The sequence below is a fragment of the Chiloscyllium punctatum genome, chromosome 10 (genome assembly GCF_047496795.1).
Source record: "Chiloscyllium punctatum isolate Juve2018m chromosome 10, sChiPun1.3, whole genome shotgun sequence".
Taxonomy (NCBI): domain Eukaryota; kingdom Metazoa; phylum Chordata; class Chondrichthyes; order Orectolobiformes; family Hemiscylliidae; genus Chiloscyllium; species Chiloscyllium punctatum.
This window is the reverse complement of record NC_092748.1, coordinates 105,444,060-105,471,410: the sequence shown is the minus strand read 5'-3', so window position 1 is coordinate 105,471,410 and position 27,351 is coordinate 105,444,060. Positions and strand designations below refer to the sequence as shown.

General features: G+C 42.2%; 1 protein-coding gene across 2 annotated transcripts in view; it reads right to left on the bottom strand.

Moving 5' to 3' along the window:
- LOC140482416 (contactin-associated protein-like 5) overlaps positions 1-27,351 on the bottom strand; it is a 1,296,746-nt gene that overhangs the window by 638,148 nt on the left and 631,247 nt on the right. For both annotated transcript variants that reach the window (XM_072579899.1, XM_072579898.1), the window contains exons 7-8: positions 17,903-18,046; positions 8,110-8,371 (exon numbers count right to left, since the gene is read on the bottom strand). In XM_072579899.1, the coding sequence (XP_072436000.1) occupies positions 8,110-8,371; positions 17,903-18,046 (406 nt within the window). The remainder of the gene's footprint in view (positions 1-8,109; positions 8,372-17,902; positions 18,047-27,351) is intronic.

Here is a 27,351-nt window from a genome sequence, read left to right as displayed (position 1 = left end):
TGGCAGAGGACTGGAGGACAGCAAATGTGATACCATTGTTCAATAAGAGTGGTAGGGATAAACCAGGGCCAGTTAGCCTAACACCAGTGGTAGGAAAACTTCTGGAAAGAAATTCTGAGAGTCAGACTTAATCGCTGCTTAGAGAGGCAAGGATCAATCAAGGACACTCAGCATGGCTTTAACAGGGCAAAGTATAGCTGTTTTTATTTAATTTTTCAAGGAGGTAACTTCGTGTGTAGAATGGGTAAGGCAGTTGAATAATGTATGCAAAATCAGTAAGACTTTTCACAAGACATTGCATCAGAGACTTACTAAGAAGTTAAGAATCTTTTGGAGCCTTAAACACTATGGGCTAAAAGTTATCTGAAGAACAAAAATAATTATATCAATACCTGTGTGTACATTCATTTGTACAGGAAAAAGAATTCTTGCAAAATAACATGAAACAAAGACAAAATCATTCCTATTTTACTTTTTGCATTTTGCCCATTTTGCATCCAATCTCAGTCAGTGAAATGTGACTAACAGGCCTGAAGAATTTCATATTTTAACCATTCTCGTAACCTCATGAATTAATTCACTCTTCCATCGCTACATAAAGCACCACTACAATCTCTGTTTCATCACACCGCACTCTGGCATTAAGACAGCAACTATTTCAAAACTAATTCATTGGTTGCAAGGAACTGTGGAACATGCTGAGATTGTGACAGGCGTAATAGCAAGGCAAATTCTTTTTTCTCTACACTATGTAACATCAAGCATTTTGAGCTTCAGAATCCAGATATAACCCAGTGAGAACCAAACCAAATTAGCAGTCATGCAGAGAATTATAGAATCCCTACAGTGCGGAAGCAGGCCACTTGGTCCATCAGGTCCACACCAACCCGCCGAAGATCATCCCACCCAGACCTACCTCATCTCTATAACTCTGCATTTCCCATCGCTAATCCACATAGCCTGCACAATACAAATAATTTCGCATGACCAATCCACCTAACCTGGACATCTTTGGACTATGGGAGGAAACGCACACAGACAGCCACCTGAGGCTGGAATCAAACCCTGGTCCCTGGAGCTATGAGGCAACAGTGCTAACCACTGAGCCACTGTGCCATCCCAAGCACACAACAAGTATCTCACTGCCACACTTTTCACTTAGCAGGACATGTCTTCAACATCTAACAGATCTGCTGTCACATCTTTCACAGTGAGTCCGAATATGCTGACATGTGTAAATGAGAAAAGTATGCATTTGCATCACTGCATTTTGCCTCCTCAAGGCATCTGAAAGCACAAGATGTTCTCTCCTCTTCAGTTGGAAGTGTGGTCAGTACTTTTTTTTGGCAGACATAGCAGTAAATTTGTCTATTCTGGTATTGGTTCATGGGCTGAATTTACAACATTTCTTTGCAAATATACCATACATCTCTTGGTGCAGCTCAACGGTCAGATAGATTCATTATTTCAGGTGAATGAAAGTACCTCTGACAGTACAGCATTCATCTCTCAGTGTAACACTGATGTCTCAACCGACACTTTATGTTCAAGCTTGCAAAGGAAGGCCAATCTTACAGCAAAGAGCTTATTTTTCAGGAAACTTCTCATACATTATAAATATTACACATATTCTTACCTCTCAAGAGAAAATATAGCAACTTTTCCCACTGCCGCTTGGACATTAACCGCCTCAACCTGTCTACCTCCCTCCCCTACTCCAACCTCTCACCCTCACAACGCGCAGCGCTCCAATCCCTCTGCTCCAATCCCAACCTTACCATCAAGCCCGCGGATAAAAGGGGCGCAGTGGTAGTCTGGCGCACTGACCTCTACACCGCTGAAGCCAAACGTCAACTCGAGGACACCTCTTCCTACTGCCCCCTCGACCATGACCCCAACCCCCATCACCAAACCATCATCTCCCAGACCATACAGAACCTCATCACCTCAGGAGATCTCCCACCCACAGCTTCCAACCTCATAGTCCGGGAACCCCGCACTGCCCAGTTCTACCTCCTTCCCTAGATCCACAAGCCTGACCACTCTGGCCGACCCATTGTCTCAGCATGCTCCTGCCCCACTGAACTCATCTCTACCTACCTCGACACTGTCCTATCCCTAGTCCAGGAACTCCCCACATACGTTCGAGACACCACCCACGCCCTCCACTTCCTCCAAGACTTTCGTTTCCCTGGCCCCCAACACCTCATCTTCACCATGGATATCCAATCCCTCTACACCTCCATCCGCCATGACCAGGGCCTCCAAGCCCTCCGTTTTTTTCCTCTCCAGATGTCCCCAACAGTACCCATCCACTGACACTCTCATTCGTTTGGCTGAACTGGTCCTCACCCTTAACAATTTCTCCTTTGAATCCTTCCACTTCCTCCAGACCAAAGGGGTAGCCATGGGCACACGTATGGGCCTCAGCTATGCCTGTCTCTTTGTTGGCTATGTAGAACAGTTGATCTTCTGGAATTACACCGGCACCACTCCCCACCTCTTCCTTCGCTACATTGATGACTGCATTGGCGTCACCTTGTGCTCCCGCGAGGAGGTTGAGCAATTCATCAACTTCACCAACACATTCCACCCTGACCTTAAATTTACCTGGACCATCTCTGACACCTCCCTCCCCTTCCTGGACCTCTCCATCTCCATTAATGACGACCGACTTGACACTGACATTTTTTACAAATCCACCGACTCCCACAGCTACCTGGATTACACCTCTTCCCACCCTACCTCTTGCAAAAATGCCATCCCATATTCCCAATTCCTCCGCCTCCACCGGACCTGCTCCCAGGAGGATCAGTTCCACCACAGAACACACCAGATGGCCTCCTTCTTTAGAGACCGCAATTTCCCTTCCCACGTGGTTAAAGATGCCCTCCAACGCATCGCGTCTACATCCCGCACCTCCGCCCTCAGACCCCATCCCTCCAACCATAACAAGGACAGAACGCCCCTGGTGCTCACCTTCCACCCTACCAACCTTCGCATAAACCAAATCATCCGCTGATATTTCCGCCACCTCCAAACAGACCCCACTACCAGGGATATATTTCCCTCCCCACCCCTTTCCGCCTTCCGCAAAGACCGTTCCCTCCGTGACTACCTGGTCAGGTCCACGCCCCCAAACAACCCACCCTCCAATCCTGGCACTTTCCCCTGCCACCGCAGGAACTATAAAAACTTGCGCCCACACCTCCTCCCTCACCTCTATCAAAGGCCCTAAAGGAGCCTTCCACATCCATCAAAGTTTTACTTGCACATTCACTAATATCATTTATTGTATCCGTTGGTCCTGATGCGGTCTCCTCTACATTGGGGAGACTGGGCGCCTCCTAGCAGAGCGCTTTAGGGAACATCTCCGGGACACCCGCACCAATCAACCACACCGCCCCGTGGCCCAACATTTCAACTCCCCCTCCCACTCTGCCGAGGACATGGAGGTCCTGGGCCTCCTTCACCGCCGCTCCCTCACCACCAGACACCTGGAGGAAGAATGCCTCATCTTCCGCCTCGGAATACTTCAACCCCAGGGCATCAATGTGGACTTCAACAGTTTCCTCATTTTCCCTTCCCCCACCTCACCCTAGTTCCAAACTTCCAGCTCAGTAACTGTCCCCTTGACTTGTCTGGACTTGTGCTACCTGCCTATCTTCTTTTCCACCTATCCATTCCACCCTCTCCTCCTTGACCTATCACCTTCATCCCCTCTCCCAGTCACCCATTGTACTCTATGCTACTTTCTCCCCACCCCCACCCTCCTCTAGCTTAGCTCTCCATGCTTCAGGCTCACTGCCTTTATTCTTGATGAAGGGCTTTTGCCCGAAACGTCGATTTCGAAGCTACTTGGATGCTGCCTGAACTGCTGTGCTCTTCCAGCACCACTAATCCATAGTATTCAAACCTACCTTAAGTCATCCCTCCGAAATAACAAGCTTTCTACTTCCCATGACAGTGTCTACCAGTTTCTAAAATGAACCCAATGTCTTGATCTGAAACATTACTCCCAACAACTCACTGCGACTCTGAATTCATGGTTTTCAACAGACGTGCCACACTGGTGTACTGTGAGAAATGTCCAAATGTGCTGTGAAAGTTTGCACAAATTTCATGAAAATCAATGTAAAATGATTTTTTTTCTCTTTAAACAATATTCTTTAAAACTAAAGTTACAACTCAAAACTCTGCGCTGCAGTCACAAGATTTCTATCCAGTGGATTTGAAACATTAATGCATTTCAACCTTTCGACTGTTGTATGCACTATGTTGCAAACCTCTCCAGCACAGCTGTAACTACAAGAAATGCAAGTAAATGTTACTTATAATCAATAAATTCAATTGCAAATGAGGGTGCGACATTAAATTATTTGTCTTATTGAAGTGTGCCTGAAAAGACTGGGAACCACCATTGCTCAAAATCACCTTTTGAGCAAAGACGAAGACAATCACAGAATCCCTACAGTGTGGAGGCTGGACAATTGGCCCAACAAGACCACACCGACCCTCCAAAAAGCATTTCACCCACACCATTCCCTCTACATTGTCCATGGCCCTTTCCCCTAAACTGCACATCCCTGGATGCAATGAGCAATTTTGTATTGCCAATCCACTTGACCTGCACATAGAGTCATAGAGTCATAGAGATGTACAGCATGGAAACAGACCATTCAGTCCAACCCCTCCATGCCAACCAGATATCCCAACCCAATCTAGTCCCACCTGCCAGCACCCGGCCCATATCCCTCCAAACTCTTCCTATTCATATACCCATCCAAATGCCTCTTAAATGTTGCAATTGTACCAGCCTCCACCACATCCTCTGGCAGCTCATTCCATACACGTACCACCCTCTGCGTGAAAAAGTTGCCCCTTAGGTCTCTTTTATATCTTTCCCCTCTCACCCGAAACCTATGCCCTCTAGTTCTGGACTCTCCGATCCCAGGGAAAAGACTTTTTCTATTTATCCTATCCATGCCCCTCATAATTTTGTAAACTTCTATAAGGTCACCCCTCAGCCTCCGACGCTCCAAGGAAAAAAGCCCCAGCATGTTCAGCCTCTCTCTGTAGCTCAGATCCTCCAACCCTGGCAACATCCATGGAAATCTTTTCTGAACCCTTCAAGCTTCACAACATCTTTCCGATAGGAAGGAGACCAGAATATTCCAACAGTGGCCTAACCAATGTCCTGTACATGACCTCCCAACTCCTGTACTCAATACTCTGACCAATAAAGAAAAGCATACCAAATGCCTTCTCCTATCTACCTGTGACTCCACTTTCAAGGAGCTATGAACCTGCACTCCAAGGCCTCTTTGCTCAGCAACACTCCCTAGGACCTTACCATTAAGTGTATAAGTCCTGCTAAGATTTGCCTTCTCAAAATGCAGGACCTCACATTTATCTGAATTAAACTCCATCTGCCACTTCTCAGACCATTGGCCTATCTTGTCAAGACATTGTTGTAATCTGAGATAACCCTCTTCACTGTCCACTACACCTCCAATTTTGGTGTCATCTGCAAACTTACTAACTGTACCTCTTATGCTCGCATCCAAATCATTTATATAAATTACAACAAGTAGAGGGCCCAGCACCGACCCTTGTGGCACACCACTGGTCACAGGCCTCCAGTCTGAAAAACAACCCTCCACTACCACCCTCTGTCTTCTACCTTTGAGTCAGTTCTGTATCCAAATGGCTAGTTCTCCCGATATTCCATGAGATCCAACCTTGCTAATCAGTCTCCCATGGGGAACCTTGTCAAACACCTTATTGAAGTCCATATAGATCACATCTACTGCTCTGCCCTCTACAATCTTCTTTGTTACTTCTTCAAAAAACTCAATCAAGTTTTGTGAGACATGATTTCCCACGCACAAGGCCATGTTGTCTAACCCGAATCAGTCCTTGCCTTTCCAAATACATGTACATCCTGCACATCTTTGGACTGTCGGAGGAAACCCACGCAAATGCAGGGAAAATGTGCAAACTCCACACAGTTGCCTGAATCTGGAATTAAACCTGGGTTCCTGGCGCTGTGAGGCAGCAGTGATAACCACTGAGCCACTGTGCCGCCCCTATTTGACCTACACACTATCTAAATAAACCAACTTGCTCTCATGCTAATATTCCTGTCCTGGAACTGCTGCAATGTTCCAATTAACCACAACACAAGCTCAAGGAACAACACTTCATTTTCTGGGGAAGGGTCACTTGACTCGAAATGTTTAACTTTGATTTCTCTCCATACCTGCTGAGCTTTTCCAGCAATTTCTGCTTTTGTACCTCATTTTCTGCTCAGATACTTTGCAGTCTCATGGCCTGAACACTGAATCAATAACTTCAGAAACTGACCACATTATATCTGTTCTCCATTTTTCTTACATTCTCTCTCACTTCTCCCTCACCACATCTGTATCTAGTTTGTATCTTGTTTGCCTTGCATTTGGTACAGACCAATTCTCCCCCCCATCACACCTTAATTCACACCCGTTTTACACCTCTTTTTTTTCCCACCATGAACTATCCCTTTGTCTGTTGCACTGGTCTCTGCCTTTATCAAATAAATAGAATATAGGAGCAGTACAGCACAGGAATAGGCTCTTCTGCCCACCATGCCTAATTCCATCTGCATGCACATGGTCTGTATGCTTCTAAGACCTGCATATTTATATATTGGTCTACATGTTTCTTAAATGTTGTTACTGGATGTGCATCTACCACCTCTGCTGGCAGTACAGTTAAGGCACCTACCACATTCTGCATAATAAAACGTGCCTCACACATCTCCATTAATCTTTTTCCTTCCTACCATTAAATCCCTGCCTCATTAAACCTAACATGTCCGCCCTGGGGAAAAAGGCTCCAATTATCCACCTATCCAAGTCTCTCAAAATTTTATATACTATGATCAGGTCACTCCTCAGCCTCTGACGCTCGAATGAAAAAACGTTTTCCAATACCTTTCAGCTCTGAAAAACTCATACCAGACTCGAAATGTTCAATCCATTTCTCTCTGCACAGACGCTGCCAGACCTACTGAGTTTCTCCAGCTTACTCAGTGCTTGTTTATCACTCAGCCTAAATGCATCTTCCACATGCTCGAAAACGCGGTCTTGACTTGACTGCCGTGTGGCAAGCATTATGAAGGCTTTGCCACCTGTGAAATATTGCCGCAGAAAATCCCTCATGAGATATCTCTTTCCGTAACTGAGTAGCATCAGTGTACCTCATCATTATTCACAAGTCACCTTGAACAAATGACTGCTCGTTACCACTTACAGGAACAAAGGAAAATGGAATGCTTCACATTCAAGTGTTCCTTCCCACGTTTCTTTTGCTTCTCAATAACTGGGGCTTTCAAGGCAAGAGTAGATGGGGGAATCCCAAGGAAAGCCCTCCTGCCTTGAATGGGTAAAGTTGCCAGACCATAGGGCTGCTTTCCCATTACAGACAGACGGATGGTGGTGGTTTAACCTGAGGATCACCACACCTCAGGTTAGGGGACAGAGTGAAAAGCAGAATCTTTTGTGGTACCTTCAGCCAGTGTGGGAATTAAACCCACACTGTTGCCTTACAAATCAACTGAGTCAACTGATCCAGCCAGCCCCAGCTTATCTTGGACAATGTGGTTTGGCAAAGATAAATCGAAATGGACATAAAATAGCTCAGCTTTATTTCTACCCCAACTAATGCTATCTTGTGGCAAACATTGCCACATTTGTCAAGGAGATGTTCAAGATCAGAGCACTGGCATCAGTTTCATCCAATCATTACCAGGCATGACTCCCTCAATAGTACTCTGAGCACATACTTCTGTTGGTACAACTATTTTAAACTGTCAAGACATTCCCTTTTGTTCAACTTGGCTGATTTTCTGTCTCCAATTCTTCCTTTTCTTTCAACCTTGATCTTCTTCCTCTGGTAAAATATAATCTCCCTTTCCTCCACACTTTAACCTTCATTGGCTCAGTGAGTTGTGTTTTTAGGAAGATAATTAGCTGCCTAAAATGATGTGCTTGGAGATAAGTGTTCCTTTTTATTCTCACAAATCCTCTCACTGTCACCAATGGCAGTAAAATTGACTACTGCAATTACCTGTGGTGATATCAGCTTGGTTCCATGATAATTTATGAACATTTATTTTGAGCTTCCCCTTGTTGAGGTAAATCTGTAGGACTCCAGATGCTTCATGGAATTCATTATACAGCAGCAGACCGTCCTTGTTCCAGGTACGGAATTGGAAGCTGACAGAAAGTCCATCCAGTTGAGGCTTCCCGGGAAGCAGCAAGTAACTACTAGGAGTCATGAATGTGACTGGAACGATATGAGGTTCTGAGCAGGAAAAGGTTACATTTCCCTGGAGAAAGCGAAGAAGAGAAAAATAATATTCAATAGAATATTTAACATTAAATAATATTCTGTATCATTCACATTTAGACTGCTTTCTTTCAGAGGATAATGGGATCTGATTATATACTAGTCAATAAAGGAATATTGCCTTGATGATACAGTTGGGCTTTTAACCCAGTTTACATGGGAACTGGCATCATTTCTATTTCTCACAATGGCTAGAAGGCTTCTTCCCATTAAGCAGACACATTTTAATCAGAGTCAGCTTTCAGAATTATTAAACTAAACAGAACTATTTAAAAAAACACACAAGGTTGAGCTAATTTAATTTTCAAACTGGACAACTAATAAAGGATTTCCTGGAGCAAGATATCATATGTGGTCCCCAATTTGTTAGCTTTCCTCCCCCTCACCCTTTGACTTGAAAGATACTACTGCAAGTGTCAGTTGGGAGTGGCGAGGGGATGATGATATTCACAAACCTGCTGAATGATAAAATCAATAGTCTGTGACCTTATCTAAAGAAATCTAATGATAGGGAAAGAAACAGAAGAATGACAGCGAGGGAAAATAGGTTAAATTACAGTCAAATCAGACACAGAAAGCTGAGTGGAAGAGGATTATTTATACAGAATAACAATGTGCACATTAAACTTGCTGTTATATCACTAGCACATTCAGAGTCATTATAATTGTACCCTTCAAGTCAACAGGGTCTATTTTCAACTCTAGCTTCAATTGATACAGGCAATTTAGTACTTTGATGAAATGAAGTCACTGTTGTAGGAAAGACAGCAACCAATTTGGACACAGCAAGTGTCCACCAACAGCAATGTTGTGGTAATCAGATAATCTGTGCTTTGTGATGATGTTGGTTGGACAGTAATTATCAGCCAGGCCACAAGAGAAACTCCTCTGTACTGCAGCAAAATAATACAATAGGATTGCTAACATCCACAGAGCTTTGGCTTCAAGTCACATCAGAAAGTTGGCCTCTGACTGTGTAGTAGTTTCCCAGTGCTGCACTGGAGTGTCAGCTTTGATTGTTGTACTCAATGCCTGAAGCAGCACTCAGTGATGGCTTGGACCCGTACAGCTGGTTTGGTATCCATAATCCAGCTAAGGAATAGCTTACAGAAAACTAAATCACCTTCCTATACGTTGGCTCAGTGGTTAGCCCTGCCACCTCACAGCTCTAGGGACTCAGATTTGAATCCACCCTGAGGTGACTGTTTGTGTGAAGTTTGAATATTCTCCCGCGTCTGTGTGGATTTCCTGCTGGTGTTCTGGTTTCTTCCCATAGTCCAAATACATGCAGGTTAGCTGGATTGGCCTTGTTAAATTGCTTCATAGTGTACAAGCTAGGTGGATTAGCCATGGGATATGCAGGGTTACAGGGGTGGGCTAAGTCTGGGTGGGATGTTCTTTGGAGGTTCAGTGTGGACTTGATGGACCGAATGGCTTGCTTCCACACTTTAGGGATTCTGCGATTCACTTCCGTGATGTCAAAGTGGCCAGATTTAAATCCATCAAGAGTATTTGGAAATGGGATGAAATATCCAAGCAGCCTGTGCCACTTACTGGTGTTCATGAATAAAACCATGGCAACCATTCTAAGTTGTCTTTTCCATTGTATTCTTGCGTCTTTTTTCCCAGTTAAAAAAAATTGCAACCATCCATTTCACAGAGAATTGACAAAATGGGATAAACTACAAAGCACATGGAGACACAGGAGTTACTTAATGCCAGACATCTCTGACTTCGAAGATTTTCGACCAACCTCCAAACTCCTGAAAGCAATATCTGAGGATAAGTAAAAGAAATAGCTCTTTGAGGATACAAAGTTACAACATGAATAATTTATGGAACAAAAGGGAATGTTGTCACACAGATAGAGATGGCTGTGAGATTCAAAACAAAAGACAAAGGCAGAATAAGGATATAAAAAGCAAACACTGAAAATGTTAGCAACTCTCAACAGGGTAAGTTGCCCTTTCAAGTATGCAGTTATTATCAGATTGAGAAGATATTGGAAATGGAAACATGAAAATCAAAGAATCTAAAGCCAGTCAAAGAAAAAGATACCGAGGATGTAGACGGAAACAAACACAAACAGAAGTTGCTGGCGAAACTCAGCATGTCAAGATGAAGACTGTGTTGATGTCTCAAATCTATTGATTCTTCCACAGGTTCACAGATCTTGAAATATTAACTTGGTTTCTCTCTCCACAGATGCTGCCAAACCAGCTGAGTTTCTCCAGTAATTTCTGTTTTGTTTGATTCAGAACTCCAACTTTCGCAGTTCTTTGTTTTATGTTATGGATATGGGCAGCTCACCCGAAGGCTTTCCAAGCACTATAAGAAAGCTTGCAGATCTGTAAAGAGAGAAAGTGGGGGCTGTAGTCATGGCCCGAAAGTGCTGAGCTTGCATGGTACCTTTATGAGTCCATAGGTGGACTTTTCTATGCAGCTTTGGGGACTCAATAACAGGAACGAAATAGCTTCGGAAGAGAGACTTGAGCAATTTTTTAAATGCCAAAGCTGAGAAAGTCCAATAGCAACCCTCAAAAAGTTCAAAAAGTTCTTAATAAAGTATTTTTTGTCCATTTGTTTGCAGGATCTAAGACAGGGCAAGTACAAAACAACCTCAGTTATCCGAGCATCAATTATTCAAATTTCGGATTATCCAAACAAGACCTCAAGGTCCCTGCAAGTATATTTTAATAAATAATTAACTTCAAATATATACTCGAGACATGACATTAAGGGTTAAGTCTCACACTTTTCATAAAAAGGCTCTCCGATACTTATTCTTCCTGAGGACAAAGGATTGTGACTTTATACGCACAAGTACAACATATGTGTAAGCCCGAGTTGTGCGATCTAACAGCAAGATTCCATCTCAACATTGACTCGCTCCATTTTGCAAACCCAACAATTTTTTTCCTCAGCTCATTCTCCGGAGAGTTAAGTCAAAGAATGCGCTCGCACTTTCCGTTTCTGTTGCTTTTTCCTCCCGTTATCCCATGATGATTCGTTTTTTCCAAACATAAAGTAGTTCAATATCTTTCAGCTGACAAGAAAATTTAATGTAACTTTTTTTTGATGGGGGTGGGGTGAGCAAATCGTAGTGAGTTAGCACATGTGAAAATAAACAGGAGGAAAACTTGACGAGATGAAACACGAGGAAAACATTGCCCCCTAAAAAATTGATGAGAGGACAGAAACGGAAGTCAGCAAAAGCAAGTTTTCCTCTCTTTCATGTTCCTCCTGTAATTTACATCTCTCTCTCTCTCTCTCTCTCGCTAAGGTGTCGGCAATCACTGAGGGAGGGAGGGACAACACTTGGCTAGATTAGATTAGATTCCCTCCAGTGTGGAAACAGGCCCTTCGGCCCAACCAGTCCACACTGACCCTCCGAAGAGTAACCCACACAGATCCACTTCCCTCCGACTAAAGCACCTAACGCGATGGGCAATTTTTAGCACCTAATCTGCACATCTTTGGACTGTGGGAGGACACCAGAGCACCCGGAGTAAACTCACACAGACATGGGAAGAATGTGCAAACTCCCCACAGACAGTCGCCCGAGGACTGGATGGTGGGTCAACACCGAACAGAAAGTTGTCAGCTGCAGTCGATGACTTGGATAAAACTGAAGAAAATGTCAGCAAATAACTTCACAGACTTCAGTCAAACTCTTGCCAAAAAGTGTTTAATTTGTAAAACATCATGAGTTTTTAAGCAATATCCAGTGTTTGTACATATTTTATCGATTGAATGAAATAAGAAATCTGGAAGCATTCTTTTTTATGTAATTATGTTCAGTGTGGCTTCCTTTGTTTGGATAACTGATCTGATCGTAAACAATCAGTTATCCGAACAAAATACTCCCCACTGTCTCATTTGGATAAGCAAGGTTGTTTTGTATTTATTACCCATCCTAAATGCTGTTGAGCAGAATAGTGCTGAGCTGCGGAGAACTGAGTGCCTTTCCCGGACACTTCAGACAGCAGCTAAGTGCTAGCCGCATTGCTTTCGGTCTGCAGTTAGATGATTTCCACTGCTCAGTGAGATGGAGATAAGAACACAAGACAGTTAGAATGGATGTCAGAAATATTCTTCAGCAAAGGCTGACTCAAATGTAGAACTCTTAGCCACAAAATAAATTAGATAGTTGATTAAACAAGGAAAATGAAAGGTCAAGGGGACAGATTAGGCATCGATTGAGAGTAGATCCAAATGTCACATAATAAAAATACTTGCACTATCTCCAATCGACTGCTTGCCCCTTTTTCTGTGTATAGCATTTGATTCTGTCATTCTTGTCGGTCATCTGGTACAACTTTGTCACCGCAGTACATGATAGATACAAGTCCCGTGCATTATCAAGGAGAAAGTGAGGACTGCAGATGCTGGAGATCAGAGCTGAAAATGTGTTGCTGGAAAAGCGCAGCAGGTCAGGCAGCATCCAAGGAGCAGGATGCCTGACCAGTCATGCATTATCAAACCAAGGTTAATGTTGCTCAGATCACAATGTAGTGGCTCAGTAGTTAAAATAAGCACCTGAAGTAGAAGTGTATTGTGCATTCCCAAGAGGGTCCCTTTGGAATAGAAGATTGCAGACTGGATGACCCATTACAGATCTCTTCCTGTCATCATTGAAGATAATTGTAAGATATTGCGGAGCTGATATATCATCATTTGTTACCATTGACAGTCCCTCGCAGATGAGGATCACTCTCTTCCATTCTCAGGGTAAGTCCATGGAGACTGTACAGTCTGATGTGGCTTCTGCAGTCTCTGTTACACTTGGGGCAGGTCACTGGAAGAGGTGGGTGGGACGTTGGTGAGGTAACGCCCTCTTTTCATTGTTTTTGCCTGACTTCCTCCTTTCCCCGACGGCAAATCCAAAGATGTGCAGGTCAGGTGGATTGGCCATGCTAAATTGTCCATTGTGTTAGGTGCATTGGTCAGGGGTAAGGGGACTGGGTCTGGATGGGTTACTCTTCAGAGCATCTGTGTGGACTAGTTGGACCAAAGGGCCTGTTTCCATACTGTAGGGAATCTCATCTAAATCTTACAGTCTTGAGATGCTTGATGCCTTCCCGGATGCTCCTCCTCCAATTTGAATGGTCTCAGGCCAGAGATTTCCAAGTGTCTGTGGAAATGCCGCCATTCACCAGTGAGGCTTTGAGGGTATCCCTGAAGTGCTTCCTCTGACCACCTGGGGCTTGTCTGCCGCTTCAAAGCTGGGAGTGGAGCAGCTGCTTGGGGAGCATCACGGAGATCATGCGGACGACATGCCCAGCCCATTGTAGTCGATTAAGGGTGGTCAGTGCCTCAATACTAGGGACGCTAGTCTGGTTGAGGACGCTGGTATTGGTGAATCGGTCTTCTCAGTGAATTTGCAGGTTCTTATGTTGGTGGTACTCCTCCAGTGCCTTGCAGTGTCTGCTGTAAACTTCTGCAGAAGCTGATTTAATATGACCTGCAATCAACACTTGTTGGGAATTTAGAGTTCAGTTATACCTGGGTGTTGAACATTAACTGGGATTTCACTTGTGCTCATATATATAGGAGCACGAGTATCCTATGTATGGGTCAGAATTCCATGGAGGTATACCACAACATGTCCAAACAGGTTCATAAAAAATAAATCCAAAGGAGAAAGGAGGGTCCTGTGGTGCAGTGGTAGTGCCCCTACATCTAAGCCAGACAGTTCAGGTTCAAGTCCCACCTCAGGATGCACTATTCATGATGTATGCCGTACAGTAACACATCCGAGAAAGGGTATATGCGTATAAAATACAAGAAGGCTGAAAACTACTTTTGTTAGGTTTATAATATTATACCTCAACCCACACTACAACAAGCAAAACATACGGTGATTATCACATTGAAAAAATTTAATTTTGACGATCTGATCTCAAAACCTGCTCACATTTATTTTTTTCAATATGTTACGAAAAGTCAATAGATGTCTCTTTTCCCAGCATTCTTATTTTATAGTTACAGAACAATCAATACCACAAATCAATCACTGCCCAGGACCAATATTACAAAGAAGTCCTCAGTCACACACATTGAATTACAGAAATAACTAGACATCCTGAAGTATCATGTCATGAGACAAATTAATTTGTACTCAAACAGGTGATCCAAGCACCTAAGCAATGCAATAAATATTTATGATAGCGTTCACTACGGAGAGTAGAGGGGAGCAAGGATGAGGATAAGAGAGAGAAAGTAAATGAGAGATAGTGGAGCAAAGCAAGGATGAAGGACATTAGAAAGAGAGGCATGTGAGAGATGGTGCAAGAGACAGAGTGCATGAGTGAATACAGGAAAGTAGACAGGCGAGCTATCAATCAATATCTAATGTTCAGATGAGTCACTCATAAAGAGGCTTGGAATATCAGACCACTGGGTCAACAAAGGCATTCCTCATCTAAGTACTTAAAGAAAATGAACAAGCAGGAGAAAGGAAGGAGAAACTGGGAGGTAGGTAGGGAAACTGGTTGAAGTTGGCAGTAGTGTTGATTAGGGTAACTTAATGGCGTTGTGGGGATTTAATCTTCAACAAGGGATTTCAAACAGGTAAAAGACATCTTATTTGCATATGCCCCATTACTCATTCCTGATTTTGGCGATGACCTTCAAGTTCTCCTCCAAGTCACTCACCATCCTGAGTTGGGAATATATCGCCGTTCCTTCACTGTTGCTAAGTCAAACTCCTGGAATTCTCTCCCTAATGGCATTGTGGGTCAACCCGTAGCAAGGTTGTAGATGTTCAAGAAGGCAGCACACCATCACCTTCTCAAGGGCAATAAGGGACGGGCAATAAATGCTGGCCAGCCAGTGACACCCACATCCCACAAATAAATTTTTAAAAAGACCCTAGAAAACTATTTTTCTTATGGTACCAATATCTCTGTATAAGTATGCTCTTCCTGCCCATTATGTTGGATGCTTTTAAATTCTAGGCCTTGGCATTTGCAGTCCATTATGATTTGCAAGAGGCTAGCAATCAACTTAGCATTCCTTAATGAAACGGAACTTTGTTGGAACAAAGGTTCAATGCAATCTTCTCAAATTCTTGCCTACACGATTCATACGTCCACGAGTTTCCCAGCCCTGATTCCATCTGTCCTCTTGAACTGACCACAAAAAGTAAGTTGTTTAAATTTGTCTCATCAAGGACATCAAGGCTGCTCTTCTCTGTTTTATGCAGAAATATCTATTTTTCCAGTCTTCCTTGTCAGCACACATCAATTCAGAAACTGCCTTGTCAGGAGTCGTGTGGATTAGTCTGCATTAAGACCAGTTTGAGTTCAAGGTTATCACCACAGCTTAATGAATATCAGAATGCACCAGAATGTGACAGATTTCTTTGGGTCATAAGATTGTTGTCAAAACATATATTTAAACTCAAGAAAGACTTTTAATGAGTCATGGGCATACCTAAATCTGTGATGGACATGCCCATAATCCCAATGCTGATCAGCGACCTGAGCCAGAGTACAAAATTCTTGGCAGCTCGCTGATAATATGACACTTATGAAGTGCACATTCAGCACAGAAGTGAAATAATATAATTTATGCAACATAGCATGGCAACTGTTCATGACAACTGTAACTAATAGTCACAAAATCAAACATAGTTGATTAACATTTTAATGGGTGATCAATCATAATAATTAAATTCTGTTGCAGCATGCGATCATGTACAGCTGAAATCTTTGGTGACTGACATCTGGTCATCAATCACGGTGGGCACTGTCTAAAGACATGGGAGTGAAAAGAAGATAAAATTGATACAGAAGTAAAGTGTGCAAGGCTTAACAAGCAAATGACTGATTAATGGTGACAATCACTTACAGAATGAACAATTGCAGCAGACTTACTCTTCACAGATGTGGAAGTACAATCTGAATTTATGTAACGCATTTAAAGTGGTAAAAAACATCCCATGGCATTTCACAGGAGTGTTATCAAATTTCACGCTGAGCCACATTAAGAGATGTTAGGAGAGTGCCATAAGCTTAGTCAAAGAGATATATTGTCAGGAGCATTGTGAATGTGGCAAGAGAGAAGTGAGTAAATTTAAGATGAGAATTCCACAACTTGGACTCTGGGTATCTCAAGAGCATAAAAATCAATAGTGTAGTGGTTAATATTGGCTTTGGTCAAGAGTGTGAAGTTGGAGAAACTCATTTCTTAGCACATAAGTTTTCTGATTTGGAGGTGTCGGTGTTGGACTGGGGTGGACAAAGTTAAAAATCACGTCACCAGGTTATAGTCCAACAAGTTTATTCAAACGTACACGCTTTCGGTAGGGAAGGGGCAGCGCTCCGAAAGCTTGTATTTTCAAATAAACCTGTTGGAGTTTAACCTGGTGTCATATGATTATAAATTATATCAATTAGTTATACACAGATAATAGATGAGCAAGAAAGAAGATGCATTGCCTTAGTTCTTCTGTTGTGATATGCAGATGGTTGATATATCCCTGACAGATACATAATCAAGTTAATTATTTATTTGAAAAATAATAATCTCAGGAGGTGGGCATCACTGGTGAGGCCAGAATTCATTGCTCATTCCTAAGAGCTCCAAGATATTGTTGCAAGGTTGCCATTTGCAGCTGCTCCAATACAGTTTGTTTCAGTTTGAATGGTTTGCTCTACTACTTATCAGGTGCTACTCAAGTGCAGTTAAGGATTATTCACTTTTTGACATACTTTGTGTCCAATGCAGTATCAGGAAGTGAAAATTGTTTCTCATTTCAGCTATCATCAACTCTTCCACTTCAGTTCTAGCAATGAGTTCGAGATTTTCTCTAAAATGTTGCCATAGTACTTTAACTGCAGGAAACAAATGTTCTTCCAGTGAGTTCCAAACTTTTAGATCCAGCAACAATGAAGAAGCATTAATGTAGTCAGGATGGTGTGTGGCTTGGAGATGGTGTTCCCATACATCCACTTTCCTCATCCTTCTAAGTTCTCCCAGGTTCAAATCCAACTTTGGGTAACTGTCTGTGTGGAGCGTGCATGTTCTCCCAATGTCTGTGGGTTTTCTCCGGGTGCTCTGGTTTACTCCCACAATCTAAAGATGTGCAGGCCAGGTGAATTGGCCATGCTAAATTGCCCATTGCGTTCAGGGATGTGTAGGTTAGGGGCATTAGTCGGGGGTAAATGTAGAGGAATGGGCTTGGGTGGGATACTTTTTGGAGGGTTGGTGTGGACCTGTTGAGCCGAAGAGCCTGTTTCCACACTGTTGGGAATCTATAAAAACAAAACTCCGTTTCTCTCAAGCATTAATAGACTGGCTAAGTACAGAGTCTCAATAATGGTGTAACTCTAGGAATTAGCTAATTGTAAATGTTAAAAATAAAATGCACCTACTTTCCACCAAACTCAATCAATTAAACATCCAGCTATATCTGGTGTCACTGTAATGAGCTCTGTAAGCCATATTTTTAATTGAATGTCATTGTTTAAAAGTTTCTTGGTTCTGCATTGAACAAGTCACTTACCACAATGTGTATCTGAAGTTTACGTCTCTTTGCCAGATCAATAATATTCACTCCATTGTAATAGAGATTCTCAATGCAGCCATGGAAGTTCTTCCTCAGGAAAGTCACTGATTTGCCTGGAACTGGGATCCCTCCAAAGCTGAGCTTTGTTAGACAAAAGAACAGATGAAGAGATTATTAGATATTTTCACTCACAATGAAGAGGAGATGAAAAGAAAAAAATAACCTGGCAGGGAATCAAGCTTTAAAAGTGTTCAAATCAATAGCAAACCCTTACACTATAAAGCATAATGATGTCAAGCAAACCTGTTCATGTATTTTGCTTGTATTATTGCCAGAAGTTTGCAAACCAAAAGCTATTCAGAAGCAATATACCTACATGGGCCTCCTGAGAGAGTATCAAAGCAAATTATACTTCAGCACTGCTTCAAAATTTCCATTTGTCTCCAAACTGTTTTTGTAATCATTCACAGAATGACAGTGTCACTAGCTAGGCCAGCATTCATTGCCCATCCCTAATAGCCCAGGTGGTTTTAAGTGTCAACCATATTGTGTGGATCTAGAATCATGTTTAGGCCAGATCCAGGTAAGGATGGCAGTTTCCTTCCCTAAATGACATTAGTGAACCTGATGAATTTTCCCAACAATTGATTCACAGTCACCAATAATGTCTTAATTACAGATTTTCATTGAATTCAATTCATTTTCAGTGGTGGGATTTGAACCCGGGACCCCAGGACATTACTTGAGTCAACAGTCCAATGATAACACCAGTAGGCCATCGCCTCTCCTTGAGTACCCATAATATTATGGGTGACGCAACATTTGAGTGCAGTCAATAGCAACAGTGATCTAGCTCCACTTGTTCAGCCAACCAACAGAAAAATCTGGTCTTAATTGTATCCTTTAGGGAAGTGAATCTGCTATCCTTGCCTGGTCTGGCCTACATGTGACTTCAGACCCACAGTGATGTGGTTGACTTTTAATTGGTCTCTTGGTAGGGTAATAAATGCTGGCCTACCCTGCAATCCCCACATCCCATGAACAAATACAGAAAAAATCCTTCCTCCTTCCCTGTCTCCCTCCAAATGTGTCTGGGAAAACATAGAATTCACTCCTTAAACCTCTTCACAAGTCTTGCCTTGTTTTCTTAAACCCTACTTTTTGAAGAAACATTTCGTTCTAATACCTGCATGTCAGATTTTGCTACATTATCTTTCCATGGAGCTTCCTGGGAAATTGTACTGAGTTAAAGACTTTACTCACATCAACAGGTATACAGGGCTTTTTTATCACCAAAAGCATTGGCAATTCTACTGTGACTAATTTTCCTATCATCTGAGACCTTGGGTGAACTTGATGTGGCATTAGTTGTTGTGCATCTGTATTCTGGAAAAAAATATACATTGACTGATTCAGTTGGCTTCTGTTATACTTGTAGGCATGAACAATTCCAACAATGCGTACTTAAAAATATGCCCGCATCTGGATGTACCAAATTTGCAAGAAAGCTCCACATTATCATGGCTCCATAATTGTGGCTGTATGCTCTAAGTTAGTAGACTTTTATGTTAAAATTGCTGCAATTATGATCAGTCATAAAACACAGAACTTAAAACAGTACAGCACAGGATGTTATGCCAAACATGACATCAAGTTAAACCAATTCCCTGGTTATGGTCTATATCCTTCCATTCTTTACTTACTTATGTGCTTATCCAAAAGGCCCTCTTTCATATCTGCCTCCACCACTACCTCAGCAGTGCATTCCAGGCACTTACCACTCTCTGTGTAAAAAAACTTGCCCCTCACATCTCGCTTGAACTTTTCCCCTCTCACCTTAAAAGTATGCCCTTAACGTTAGACATTACATCTCTGGGAAAAATATTCTAACTATCAATCCTATCTACACCACATATGATCCGATCAAACAAAATTGTTTGCAATAAATATTTGTAGGATGTGGTTGACATTGGTAAGATAGTGTTTATTGGCTGTTTCTCATTGCTCTGAGGCTATTGAGAGTCAACTTCTCATGTAAGATTGGAGTCACATCCAAGTGAAGGTGACAGTCATTCTGCTTCCTTTCCTTCCCTGATCTTGAAATCCTCGCTCATTCCTTTTTCTATCCTTTCACTTCACTTCATCTTTATTTCAAAGTCTTGGCATTTGTTTTCTCTGATTTTCATGCATCTCATGTTACCAACATTTCTCCCTGACCCCCCTCTGCTCCCAGGTTTTAACCTTATCCATCTATTGCATTCCAACGTCACAAACCCTACCCTCTAGCATTATCGCTACTTCCCTATCAAAAAACGTTCAATTCACCAGTCCTCTACAATGATCCATTTCTGAAAATGTGTTTATCACTAAAACCTTGGAATGCATCATTTCCTAACTGTATATTTATTTGTCTTGTGATCCCCTGTTTGAAATTCTGCATTCAGATGTGCCCTCAGCCACGAGTTTGTCAATGGCATCTTCTGTGACTGTGGTCTGGTTTACTTACCTCTGATCAACCCTCTTTAACTTTCCTCATTTTCATGTTGATTATTTTAACCTCCTCTAATACCTCTCCTTGGCCAAGTGCCATTGTGACACTGCTCAATGTTCAGCCTAGTCATGGTTGGGAACTAGTGGAGCCCAGTCAGATCACGTGAAAGCTCTTGTAGTATGTATGCCTGTAATATAGTGTAACTTTTCTTTCTTCATTTTCTCTTTTTTGTTGTACCTAGGTGCTTAGTACCTAAGATGGCACCATGTGGGTGACATTGTACACTTTTCACTGTACTCCTTTTCTTTTGTAACTAGAGTACACATGACAATAAACCTAATTCTAAGTTTGTGCGAAGATTTGTAGCTCGGGTGCTCATTGTTATGGTTCTGTTCGCCAAGCTGGGAATTTGTGTTGCAGACATTTCGTCCCCTGTCTAGGTGACATCCTCAGTGCTTGGGAGCCTCCTGTGAGGTGCCTTTGAGATCTTTCCTCCGGCATTTGTAGTGGTTTGAATCTGTCGCTTCCGGTTGTCAGTTCCAGCTGTCCGCTGCAGTGGTCGGTATATTGGGTCCAGGTCGATGTGCTTGTTGATTGAATCTGTGGATGAGTGCCATACCTCTAGGAATTCCCTGGCTGTTCTCTGTTTGGCTTGTCCTATAATAGTAGTGTTGTCCCTGTCAAACTCATGTTGCTTGTCATCTGCATGTGTGGCTACTAAGGATAGCTGGTCGTGTCGTTTTATGGCTAGTTGGTATTCATGGATGCAGATCGTTAGCTGTCTTCCTGTTTGTCCTATGTAGTGTTTTGTGCAGTCCTTGTATGGGATTTTGTGTTTCGAGAGGCTTCGTGATGAGGCATATTAAGACCCTGCTGTCCCCCTCATTGGACATATCGTCCCAACCGCTCAACAGATGATGCCATCTCCACCACCCTCCATCTGGCCCTCACCCAAGACAAGAAGGATACCTACCTCAGGTTACTTTTCATAGACTTCAGTTCTGCATTTAACACTGTCATTCCTCAGCACCTGATTGGAAAACTAAGTCTGATGGGCTTAAATACCTCCCTCTGTAACTGGATACTGGACTTCTTGACTGGGAGACCTCAGTCAGTCTGGTTTAGGAACAGCATCTCCAACACCATCACACTGAGCATGGGGGCTCCCCAGGGCTGTGCACTCAGCCCACACGACTGTGCAGCGATGCACAGCTCGAATCATATTATTAAGTTCACTGATGACACGATTGTAGTGAGTCTCATTCGCAGGAACAATGAATCAGCATACAGAGAGGACGTCCAGCAGCTAAACAGACTGGTGGAGAGCCAACAACCTGTCTCTGAACATGGACAAAATGAAAGAGATGGTGTTGACTTCAGGAGGGCACAGAGCGATCACTCTCCACTGGACATTGATGGCTCCCCTGTGGAGATCATGAACAGCATGAAATTTCTTAGCGTCCATCTGGCAAAGAATCTCATCAGGTCCCTCAACACCAGCTCCATAACCAAGGAAGCCCAGCAGTGGTCTATACTTTCTGTGCAGGTTGAGGAAAGCCCACCTCCCATGCACCATCCTCCCCACATTCTCTTGAGGGTTCATTGAGAGTACCCTGAGCTGCTGCATATCTGCCCAGTTTGGGAGTTGCAGCTTCTTGGATCGTAAGCCCCTACAACAGATAGTGAGGACAGCTGTGAAGATCATTGGGGTCTCTCTTCCCTCCATGACAGGCATTTGCACCACACATTGCATCTGAAAGGCTAACAGCATTGTGAGTGCCCCCACACATCCTTCATTCAAATGATTCTCCCTCCTGCCATCTGAAAGATACAGAGCACTCGGTCCCTCATGGCCAGACTGTGCAACAGTTTCTTCCCCCAAGCCATCAGGCTCCTCAACACTGTATGATCGCACTCTATTCCATGTACAATTTTTGGACAACTTTTTGAATAGCTGCTAAAACGATGTTTTATTAATGATCGTTCATTGTTACACTGTAATTTGTCCACCACTATGCCTATTGCCTTGTGTTGTCAGGAACTACTGTGCTGCCTTGCATGTTTTGTACTTCTCTGTGCACTTTATGCTCGCGTAGGCTGTGTGTTCATATAGCACCTTGGTCCTGGAAGAACACTGTATCGTTTTTATTGTACCAGCTGGATATGGCAAAAAGAAAATGTTACTTTAAGCTACTGTACCGGCTCCAATCAATTTTATCCCAGTGCCCTCAACAGCATTAACTTTAATTCATATTTTGAAAAACCAAAAGAACAGCAGATGCTGGAAATCAGAAACAAACAGAAATTGCTAGAAAAACTCAGCAAGCTGGCAGCATTTGTGGATAGAAAACAGAGTTAACATTTCAAGTCCAGTGACCATTCTTCAGAACAGTCATTGGACCCGGATCTTGAGGGCAGGTTTTTGATCTTTTTCACCTGAACATAGACATAGGGAGTGATGGAGAAGAATTTCGAAAACAAAGCATTGCAGAACATGGATCTGACATAAGTTAGTGAGCAGTGCGGTAATGAGTAAATGAACAACAGTTTTGTTACAGTTGTGGTTTCACCTCAGGTAGAGTTTAACCTGGACATGCAGTCTCACTAATGTTGATTCAATAGATGTGAAGCTGAAAAAGTACAGCAGGTCAGACAGCATCCAAAATGTTGACTTTCCTGATCCTCGGACTCTGACCTCAGTATCTACAGTCCTTACTGTCTCCTACTTAATCATATTGAGTTGCATTCCTACCTAGGTTTGTTCTTTGAATGACAATTTTCTCCAAATTGTTTTGTGCTCTCATTCACCACAACTGTTCTTACACGTTCAAATCTCTTCACTTCTTTTACATTAGCCTTTAAAATGTGACTGACTCCCTGTGTTTCCATAACTCATACAATTAGAAAATGATACGGCCTTGTGGGAGGCCATTTTGTCCATTGTGCATGTGTTCACTCATTTTTAGTGTCATAGAATGATCCAGCATAAAAACAAGCCCTTCATCCCACCATCTCTATGCCAACTGAAAGACACCAAACTACACAAATATAATTTAGGGTCTTGGTCGATAACCTTATTTGCCCCAGCATTTTAAGCACCCAGTGATAACATCATGCAATAAGTCCTAACTTGTTTGTTGTTTTCCTCATGGCCCTGAAAGTTATTTCTGCTTCAAGTATCCAACTTTTTAACTGATTTTGCTTCCACCACAGTTCCAGCCAATTCTAGATCGTAACACCTCAGTGCGCGAAAGATATTTTCACATGTTACATTTGGTTCTTCTGCCAATCACCAAATCATTGTCTCTTGGCTCTGTCACTGGCAAGTTTTTTTTTGCTCTTTATTGTAAGTCATTTTGAGCATTTCTATCAAATTGCTTCTTAATCTTCTCTGATCTGAGTAGAGCAACTCTAGCTTTTTCAGTCTGTCCACAAATCTGAACATCCCTCATCTCTGCTATCATTCTCACAAATCTCCTTTGAAACTCCTCAATGTCCTTGACATCCTTTCTATACTGTGATACTTTGTACATCTCAGCTGCCATGCCACTGTTCATTTCACCTGCCTGTCAACATTCTCCTGAAGATTATTATTATTCTTCTCATGCTTTACCACCTTTTTAAGTTTCACATCGTCTGCAGTTTGATATGGTGCCTGATCTAAGCTATTGATATGTATTCAAAAGAGTAATGTTTCTATATATGATTCCTCAAAAACACTCTATAGCCAGAAAAATCTCTGCTCACACACTACTCCCTGCTCTCTTTCTTTTAGCCAATTTTAGATGCATCTACCAGCAGCCCTTTCATGTCATCAGCACAAATGTTTTCTAACAAGTCTATTATGGGGCACTTTGTCAAATGCTGTTTAAAAATCCATATTAAACACGAGCCCGATTATCCTCATAATTATCTCCATAATATGTACATGAAGATCTCTATTGTTATTTCAAAGGCTTCACGGCCTTAGCTTACACTACTTCTTAACCCTCTGTCTCTGTTCTCATGCTTTGTTTCACTGATATGGGTTTATTCCTCACTTAGGTTGTCATTCACTTGACTATTTTCCACTGTTTGTTATGTCACTACGCTCTGTCATTCCAAAGTATTGTTCCTCCAATCCAAGCTCTTTGTGCATCCCTAATTTCCTTTACTGATGGCCATGAAGTCAGCTCCCTGCATCCTCACCTTTGGAATTCCCACCCAAAGCTGCTCCACCTTTCTACATCTGTCTCTTTCTGTCCACCATGTATTAAACTTATGTCAGCATGGTGGCTCAGTGTACCAGGGATCTGGGTTCAATTCCAGCCACAGGTGACTTTCTGTGTGCAGTTTGCACATTCTCCCTGTGTCTGAGTGAGTTTCCTCTGGGTGCTCTGGTTTCTTCCCACAATCCAAAGATGTGCAGGTTGGGTGAATTGGCTGTGCTAAATTGCTCATTGTGGTCAGGGATAAATGTAGGGGAATGGATTTGGGTAGGATACTCCTCAGAGGGTCGGTGTGGACCTGCTGGGTCAGAGGACCTGTTCCCACATTGTAGGGGCTCTAATTCTAATTCAAACCAAGTGCCAGCTCTAATATGTTCATAAATGACTTGGAATAAAATCTTGGTAACACTCCTGTCAGCATCTGTGGCATTTTAACATGTCAATGTGGTATATAAATGCAAATTGTAGCTATTGGGAGCTCCTTTCCAATTGCCATCTGCCCTCCATCCTTTTGCTTGTTTTCAAAAAAAACTATTAAACACTTGTCTCTTCAAATACTCTTAAGTCAATTAAAGCATTTGCTTTCTTCCTTTTTGATGTTCACTCCAAATCTATAAAGCTTTCGGAGATATCTGATGATGTGAAGAGCAAAAGGTAAATGAAAACTGCTGCTTCTACACCTATAATTTCTGCGGCACACAAAGACAAGATCAAAGCAGTTCTCACTCTCAGGAGTATACACAAATAAAACAGCCAAGGCTGTATAGAATTTGACAAGGTGATCTCATTTGGACATAAGGAATTACACCTTGTCTCTCAACACATCATAGAACATGAGTTCACTGTGCACCCTCACTATCTGCACTTCATGAATTAATTTACACAGAATCACACCATCCACTTTCGCACTCTCAGTTGTTGAATTCAACTAAACATTTGAGCTTTATGGAACCCAGAAGAAATATTTAAGTGACTCGGATCTAAAAGAAATAACTTCATTATATTTCAATAAACTTGTCAAAATAAATCAACATCATGTGTGCTGGCTTTTTAGTATATATGTGCACAAGATTAAAATGTGTGCCGGTACAAATATTGCCAGGCTTATTAAAGACATCACTGGGAGAAAATTAATCAACTTAATCTCAGTGTCTTGACATTCTGAATTTACATTTAGTTTCACTCTACTTTTGTAATTATTCCGCATTAATGAAGCCTATAATTGTTAGTTATCTTTGTCATTCTAAATCACTTCAGTATGTGTATCAAAACAAAATGGAACAGCTTCTCAGTCATTCAGTCTCTTCTTTCGCTTAAATCATTGCTGATCTGAATGTCAACTATATTTAACTATCATTGATGCATGCTCCCTAATACCTTACCCCACAAGATATTATTCACCATCTTGCTGGATATGGGCCAATTGCTCGCAAATGGGACTAGATTAATTTAGGACAGCTGGTCAGCATGACCAAGTTGGACCGAAGGGTCTGTTTCCATGCTGTGTGGTTTTAAGACTCTATGACCTAGCATTTACAGCCTTTAAGAAGAGAATTTCAGCTTTCTGCTCCCTTTTTGTGAAAGAAGCTTTCCTGAATAATCTTAGATGATGCTTTCTTGCGAGAGGAAATAGCTTCTCTCTGTCAACATCATAGAATCCTTCATTGCTTGCTTTTGTTTTAACAATGGAACTATATCAACAATCGATCTTCTAAGCTCAAGTGAATAACAGCCTAGTTAATGAAAACTGTTCCCATAATCCAAACCATTCAGCCCTTGTATTATTCTGCATCCCTCCAAAGAAAATAAATTGTGCTTGAGTAATGGTGCCCACAGTGGAAGGGAATACAATGAGATGTTCCTTACCAAGCCTCTGCACAGCTCAGGCATACCTTACACACATTTGTAGTCCAGCCCCTTGAGAAATAGGCCAGTATCTCACTAGCCTTCTTGAAAATTCATAGTGCCCAGTCACTACCTTCTAGTGATTAAGCACATCAGCTGGCAGTCCCTCTGCATAAGACATGTGTGAATCCTTGCCTTCATTGTTCTCTGCTGTTAGCTTCTAAAGAACCATAGAAGTTCATGGAACCATGGGGTGGTACTGTGGCTCAGTGATTAGCACTGTTGGATAGTGTTCTATACAACATGGGTTTGGATGGAAATTAGAATTTGGGTCTCATCTATCCATTGGAATGGAGGGATTGGGTTTCATGATATATTTTGAAATTTGTGTTCAGCATTTAGCCCTGAATCAACACGCCAGAACAGCTGGTGAAACACTTGGCTGAGGAAGAAACAGCTGCTGTTAGTTAAAGGGTCGAGTTGATGCCATTCAGAATGGACCTGAACTGTCTGGATTCTGACTATGTTTGAGCGATTTTTGAGAAATCACTGGTGATACTAAATGAGAGATTGATGACCAGTCCTTTCAAAAACAAGCATCAAAAGTAAGCAGCTCGATAGGTATGGGAAGGAACGATGGAAAAACACGGTGAGTGTAGAGTCATAGAGTCATACAGCACGGACACATACAGTCTGCTATTTAACTTTTATTTTCAGTTCAAAGTGTGTAATCAGCACAACTTGTTGAGTGCTTAACATGGAAAAGCCTCTCATGACTTTTCGTAAAGGTATAGGCAAAGGTAGGTAGCAAATCAAGGTATGAGCAATGATAAGGAGATTCTATAGTGGATTTAAATATAGTTTTAAAAAGAAGACCAAGTAGGTCGAGATGGAAGGAATTT